General features: G+C 39.9%; 1 protein-coding gene across 4 annotated transcripts in view; it reads right to left on the bottom strand.

The window, feature by feature from the left end:
* Positions 1–1,072: 1,072 nt before the first annotated feature.
* Positions 1,073–7,416, bottom strand: part of znf438 (zinc finger protein 438) — a 47,626-nt gene continuing 41,282 nt past the window's right edge. For 3 of the 4 annotated variants that reach the window (XM_089122164.1, XM_039664840.2, XM_089122165.1), the window contains 2 exons: positions 4,760–6,368; positions 1,073–4,677 (listed from right to left, as the gene is read on the bottom strand). In XM_089122164.1, the coding sequence (XP_088978290.1) occupies positions 4,080–4,677; positions 4,760–6,368 (2,207 nt within the window). In that variant the 3' untranslated portion in view covers positions 1,073–4,079. The remainder of the gene's footprint in view (positions 4,678–4,759; positions 6,369–7,416) is intronic. The other variant, XR_016147074.1, reaches the window with a different exon arrangement.

Raw genomic sequence — 7,416 nt, 5'->3', positions numbered from 1 at the left:
CTTCCCCAGCATTTTATTATTTTTGTCTCTCCCATCTCTCCCTGCTTCCTTTCTCTCTCCCTGCAACATCCTACATCCTTCATTTACTTTAAAACAGACACTCTCCTTCTAAATCTCCATCCTCTAATCCTGTTAGAAGGATGGGCTTTGATCTCCAGCGAGTGATCATGTTTCTGGTGTCGAAAGTAGAAGTGAGAAAGAGTGCCACACAGATTAAAGAAGAATATGCATCGGTGTTGACGTTCCTTCACTACTTGCATCGGAAGTGACTGCACTATTGGGACGGAGAAGTTATGATCATTTAATGTAGGCTATAAATCAGAGGCTGAGCTGCACAGGAAGCACTGAGGAATACAATATAAAAATGTGTTATGAAAAACCTTAATTCACAATCATAAGCGATATACTTGTAAAATACCAGATGTTTGTGATTAAAAATCACACTGAGGTGGGAAAGACGTTCTTTCTAATGTTCGAAATGTGTCTGTTAGTATTACAATATAATGACGACTATAGTGATAATTTAATGATGCAAGACATTCAAGCAGACAATATAGAAGCATTAGCACTCCTTCAGTGAATATGGGTTGTTGCATAAAATACACAGACTAATATGAATCCATCATGTGTCCGGCTGAAATTGATTTAATTCTTGCCTTACACTGCTCACTGTTCTGTGCAACCTACAAATGAAGTCTTGCGGTAAATGTCTTTGTATGGGATAAGGTAAGCCTTTAAGATGCAGCAGCTTATGTGTTCAATTGTGTTCATTAGAGAGATGCTGGAAGTCAGACAGCCATGAGGTTGTGGCATACAATAAACACACAGAATATTATTGTAGTTTGATAGATTTATTTAGGCACCGATAATCAATAATGCAGGGACGAAGCTCTCTTGCTACTCAGTGCTTGGTTTAAGCCAAAAACAGACAAGTTTAACTATCACAGTGGCAGGGAAAAAGCTACCAAAAACTTGTCATTAATGGCTTAGAACCACAAAGAAAGTGTTGATAAAGGCGTAAAGCCTGAAAAGTATTTTGCCCATCATAAAACAATCAATCACTTAATAAGACCACATTTTAAACAAAACATTTATTTTCGTTCTCTTAAGAGCAAGTTCCACAATGAAAACATTTCAGGGGTATTTTCCACAAGTCAAGCAGCAGTTGTCTGTTTGATGACTGATACAATTGTTGACTTTAGGTTATCTAAAATATGACTTCAACTGGTGCACTTCACGGCTTGTTTTGTTGCCAAGAAAGTATTGTTAGTGAACTTTATCAGTTCACTTTACATTGCAACCGTTCTAACCGTTTACAGAAAATACACCAGTCTAAGGTTTGAACACACTTACTCATTCTTTATCCTTTCTAAAGTCCATATTTTTATAATAGTGAAGTCAACTATGAAATAACAAATAAAATTTTGTTAAGGTTGGAATACACTACAAAAAAAAAAAAAAAAACTAGGCATCAAACACTTGCTGACTATACACTTGTAAATGGTTACAGACAAATTTGGGTAACAGTTCCTTTTACAGCCCTGTTACCCATGTACTTACTATGTACTTATTATAGTAATTATAATTACTGGTTAATAACTAGGTACTAACCCCTAAACTTACCCCTAACCCATGTACTTACCTAAAATTAGCCAGTGCTTTCTAGGTAAGTACACTGTAAGTACTGTACTGTAAAAGGAAGCATGACCCAAATTTGGGCATCACATATACACTCTTAGCCTGGTTAAAACCAGACCATTCTCAGTTGTAACAAAAGCAAAGCGTCATAGACAAATCATTTCCAGAGGGGCGTCACCAGCGGATGTCGCAGGTAGACCAAAAACCAATCAGAGCGATGAAGGAGATGACGTATGCAGAGCGGCAGCTGGCGGAGAAACATCTCTGGGTGTTGTTCTTTGCTCGGTTTAACAAAAAGGAAACGTTCAAATCGATTAAAAACAGACGCGATAGCTGGTTCGAGCGAGTGATGTTCGACGGCGGCGTCCATCTTTGTAATGTAGGCTACAAAATCCCAGCACTGTCATCATCGTGTAAAGCCCGCCCCAACGTTTCTGATTGGTGCCTCGATTTCGACAGATATCGAAAATGGAAATGGGCTTGAATGAGCTCTTTGCCAGACTAACTTTCAGAGCAAATCTAAATTTGCCGTAAGTTGTCTGGGTTTTCCCACGCTAATACACTCTACCAGACTTTCGAACACAACAAATTGTTTTAAAATCAACTCAAAATATCAAATATATTTTATATCCTCCGAACAGATGGAATTAGAGTCTGTGCGCATTATACAGTATGTGGTTTTCTGTCAAATTTGGCAACTCTGACTGCCCAAAATCTCCATCTTGCCTATAACATTCAGCAACTTGAGTCAACTCCTACAGACTGCAAATGAGGGTGAAAATCATGCACTGTATTTTAGCTTTTAAGTAGCCAACCTTTGCCTAGATTCCAGCTATGCACACTCATTCTCTCCACAAACTTCATGAAGTATCCAGCTGGGATGCTTTTTAAACAATTCAAAAGGAGATGCCATGTCTGGACACTTGTTAGCTGCTTATTCTTTACTAATAGGCCCCATTATCCATTTATTTGCATTTTAATTAAAAGTTTAGTTTTGTAAAAAAAGAAAAAGAAAAAAAAAAGACCTTTACATACTGGTTATAAAATGTTTTTTAAAACATTGAGAACTCTGTCAAGTGTGCTCAAACATTTGACTGGTAGTGTAGCCTAGTTGAAGCTGCAGGTTTTAAAAAAACAAACAGGTTTATTTTCCCCCAAAATTAAATTTCTGTCATTAATTACTCATCCTCATGTCATTCCAAACCTGTAAGACCTTCGTTCATCTTCAAAACACAAATTAATATATTTTTGATAAAATCCGAGAGCTTTTTGACCCCCAGATAGACTGCAAGCAACATTATCACCAATTTCAAGGTTGTAAAGGCATCGTAATTAATGTAATTAATAATTAGTAATTAATGACAAATTTCCTTTTTGGGTGAACGAACCCTTTAAGACATTTTAACATTTGACTTTTTTTTTTTAGGAGAAAACCGTGGGGGAAAATCTTTGTGTAAATATATATTTTCAAAATACAGTTTGTATATAGTATTTTTATATGTATTTATATATATTTGTAATCTATCTATACAAGTATACATATATAACAATTGAGAGGGTTTTTAACATTCCTTTACCCTGAAATATTTTTTATGAACGGAAAAACAAATATGTTGGAATAGACTGATGATATAAATTAAGCACCACAACATTTCACCGTGGAAAATTCTTTTAAATATATAACATTTCCATCCAAAAATACAACACAGAATATTTATGACGCACACGCATTCATACTTAAGCTAACAGTTGAAGATTGGCCAAATTGAGTTTTATATTCTCAGGGATATTTTAAATATTTATTAGTGGACCTGTTTGTCTTGGCCTGAAAAAAAGTGACTGTCAGCAGAGGTTTTCCGGCAGTATTTATTTTAGTGGTGGAAATAGGACTGAAACTGTGTGATTATGGTTATGTGTTTGTGGAATGTCACTGATAATTCGTATTACTTTGAGTGTTCTTTGATATGTTATTTCAAGCATGCTAATCATGACCCATTTGTATTCAGTCTACTGTGCCAATGTGTTTGATGAGCCTTTGTTATCTGTTTCACCTGATTCACTTTAGTTGAAGCAGTTATTAGCACACTATGTCTCCACAAACCTTAAAAATTGTTATTATCATACTTGGGTCTTTCAATTGCTGGCAGTTGTATTACATCTACAGCTGGGCCACGGTAATGAATTTAATAGAATTCGAGTTTTGTGATTTGAATGTTATGGGTTATTTTATAATGCTTGTATGCATAAAACATTAAAATGTAAAAGAAAAAAGACCAAAAATAAAACAACTAAACAAAATTCAAGCATTACAAAACAACATTTGTGATATTAAAAACAGTGCAAAATGAAAACATCAACAACAACAACAGTCTATTAGTAGATTTTTCTGCATAAACCACACAATCGACACGTGACGCAAATAATAAATTACCCATTTGCAGTTAATTTGGCCCATCAGTAGGCTTGTTCTCCCCTTTGAAGTCCAGGACATCCCAAAGAAGGGTGGGATTTTCACAGTTGTGCTGTGCCCTCCAATGCTCAATAACTTCTGGTCTCTTACTAAACACCTTACTGCAAAGGATGCAGTTAAAGTGAGATCCCACCCTCAGGCATATACCTTTATTGAGGCCCCTTAATACATGGCCCTCCTTACCTACCATTCCCTCTTCTTCTTCCTCCTCCTCCTCCTCCTCTCCTTGACTCTCTCTAGCTCCTTGATGGTGAGAATGCAGGTGGCATTTGAACTTGGAAAAGGAGAAGAACTCCTCATTGCAGGTGCCGCAGTGCACTAGGTTGCGTTTCTCATTGAGTTGCCTCCAGTAATGTGCTGCATGTTTGACCAGCTCATCCTCTGCTTCACGGCCCCCACGCATGACCCCATCCCTCGGCCGGACCTGGACCTCCTCTCCATGCACGTACAACAAATGCAGCTTCATGTCAGCAAAGGTAGGTGTGATGGCCTGGCAGCGCCCACACTTAATTTGTAGCTCGACTGGGTCAACACGCTGTTCTGAGGCCTGTTCATCGGCATCTGAAGACCTGCAAGACAAGGATCATCTATGTCAAGAACAAGGCGGCTTTAGCAAGAGTCAACGCTCAAGAGTCAATGTTTGATACTTACTCTTCTACAGACATGTTTTCTTCATGTTGACTGATGGATGGCTCGACAGTGAGTATTACCCGGTGGACCTCTCTCAAATGGCTGAAGTAGACACCCACATAGCCAAATGACTTATCGCAGAATTCACAGCAAAGGCTCTTCCGGGGCCTGCTTTCCGCATGGTGCAGTTTCATATGAGTGCTAAGACTGCCCGAGTGAGCATAGGCCTTCCTGCATACCGGGCAGACATAGGGCCGCAGGTTACTGTGGCTGTTCATGTGGCTCTGCAAGTGATGCTTGAACTGGAAACACCTGCTGCAGGTAGGACATCGGTAAAGAGGACGACTTGTGTAAATCACACCTCCACCATCTTTACAATCTGCCATGGGCTGGTGATCAGTAGCTTGTGAAGACTGGGGAGCACTCAATATTTTTCCTGATATCTGCTGTCCTAAAACTAGCTCCTGATCAGGGCTGTCTGGCGTTGACAAAGGAAGCGGTACAAGTTGTGGAATAGCGGTTTCCATTACCAGTACCGGCTTAGGACGAATACTACGATACTTTTTGGATATGTCCAGCAACTTCTCTTGAGATGCAGAATTTGGAACACCAACTGGAGGTTTCTCAGGTACCCTCCTACTGAAAAATGACAAGGATCTCTTCTTTCGGGCCTCGAAGGCCAGAATGTCCTCCATGGTTTTCCTCTTCCTCCCACGTTTTTTGCCTTGAGTTTTCTTGAATTGGGAGTTGTTGTGGTCTTGGCTCAGGCTTTCACTTTTAACTTGGCTGTCTACGGCCTTGATGTTGTTGTCTGGAGGGCTTTTCAGGCTGCTTTTGGCTCCACTCAGAGTCTGCTCGTCTGAGAATGGGGTGCTGGCAAGGCTGGTTGGTACCAGGAGGGAGTTCTTCACCTTGGCATAGGGCAGGATGGGCAGCTTGCCCTTGGGTGGAGATGGAATGATCTGAACAGCTTTGCTAAAGATAGTGGGAGAGAGAACTGTGATGGCACTGCCAGCCGAGGCTGAACCCTCTATTTGGGTTTTAACTGGTGACATTTTCTTGACAGGGGCAACAAGGGAGGTTCCAGAAGGGTAGTGCTGGTTTTTGAGTGGACGGGTATCGCTCTTTTGTTCCATTTTTCGATCCGTCTGTGCACCAGGGAACAATGGTGCAATAATGATTTCAGACGAAGTAGGAGTGTCTCTTATAAGCTGCTCAGATATTGGGTCTGAACTCTGTTCTGATTTCACAGCAGATGATTGAGCTTGAGTGGTCGCAGAAACCTTGGCTGGACTCAGCAACTTGCTACTGCCTTTTTCTGTAGCGCTCTTGCTTCTCACCGGTTGGTATCTAGGAATAGGCAGCTTAAGGTTCTTCTGGATTGGCTGTTGCTGTTGTGTCTGAGGTAAGGCAACCAATGAGAAGGTTCCCTCTTGTCCAGCCACCTGCATGAGTGCATAGTTCTGGGCAGGGACCAGGATGGATTTAGGGCTGACAGCCGTGGATGCTTCTGGAAGGGCTGAAGGAGGTTGGCAGGACAGGACTGCAGATGATGGAACCACTGCAGGGGCTTTGGGTGCAATGCTGCGAAACTGGAGACCCTTAATTTGGGAGTGGGGCCGTGCATCACCTGTCAAAACAAGATTAGATAACACCTTCAACTTTGTACAGAACTAAAGTAAATAAAAAAGGGTCTAACCCTGTTCTCCTTTTACATTGTTTCTTACACACATACACCAATTCACCCTGGGGCAAAGAGTTTGATTCAAGCTCAGCGTATTGCTCTTGTTCATACAGCAGCTCACTAAGTCTTATAACTTTTCATGCTTCCTAAATCATGTTGACACACACACACATGCAAGGAGAAGGAATTACCCTACTTTAAAGCATAAACATGGCCCAGCAGAAGCAGCTTTATTACATGAACAGGAATAACCATTAAACTATATTCAAAACACATCATGACTGTGAACCTTGCGGACTTCTGTCTAATGTAACGGCTGACATGAAAAATAACTAATGGGAAATATATGAAAAAGCTCAGCAGTGATAAAAAAAGTACATTTACATTTATTCATTTGGCAGACACATTTATCCAAAGTGGCTTACAGTGCATTTCAAATATGCATTTATCAGTTTAAATGCATCAGATCATCAGATTTCTAATAAAGGTGGAAAAAATTCAAAGGATGTTTCCATGGTTTTTCATCTGTATGTGTATTCCTAATCCCATTTAGGCAACTATAGAATTAATTAGGTTAAAAAAAAAAAGAAACATCATATAGAGATGGCTTTCACCTGGCCTAAAAGGGGAAGATGAGTACAGCAGAAGGAGTGGAGTGTACTCTATTTAGGTGCAAGAAATAGGGACTTATTTTTAGCCACAGTAATGTTCACGAAGAAAAAGAAGAGCATCACAGACCAATTAGCAGAAAGCAAGGTGAAGAGTTCAAAGGTTAGATCTGGTGTTTATGTTAGTAGAAAGGTTACGCTCCAGCCACCACATATATCTATGTGTAGGTCTGTTTTTTTTTTTGTAAACACCAGAATGTTTTTGAGAGAATAAATTCAGTGTGCATATGTGTGTGTTTACACCTCACCCATGCGTAAAGGAATGCAGGCCAGATGTTGGTCAATAGGTCATGGGGACTTACCTGATGGGCTAATGTTACAAAATT

This window comes from Pimephales promelas, chromosome 17, assembly GCF_988280905.1.
Source record: "Pimephales promelas chromosome 17, fPimPro1.hap1.1, whole genome shotgun sequence".
In the NCBI taxonomy this organism is placed as follows: Eukaryota; Metazoa; Chordata; class Actinopteri; order Cypriniformes; family Leuciscidae; genus Pimephales; species Pimephales promelas.
The sequence above is the reverse complement of the archived record's forward strand: the minus strand, read 5'-3'. Positions and strand labels throughout refer to the sequence as shown.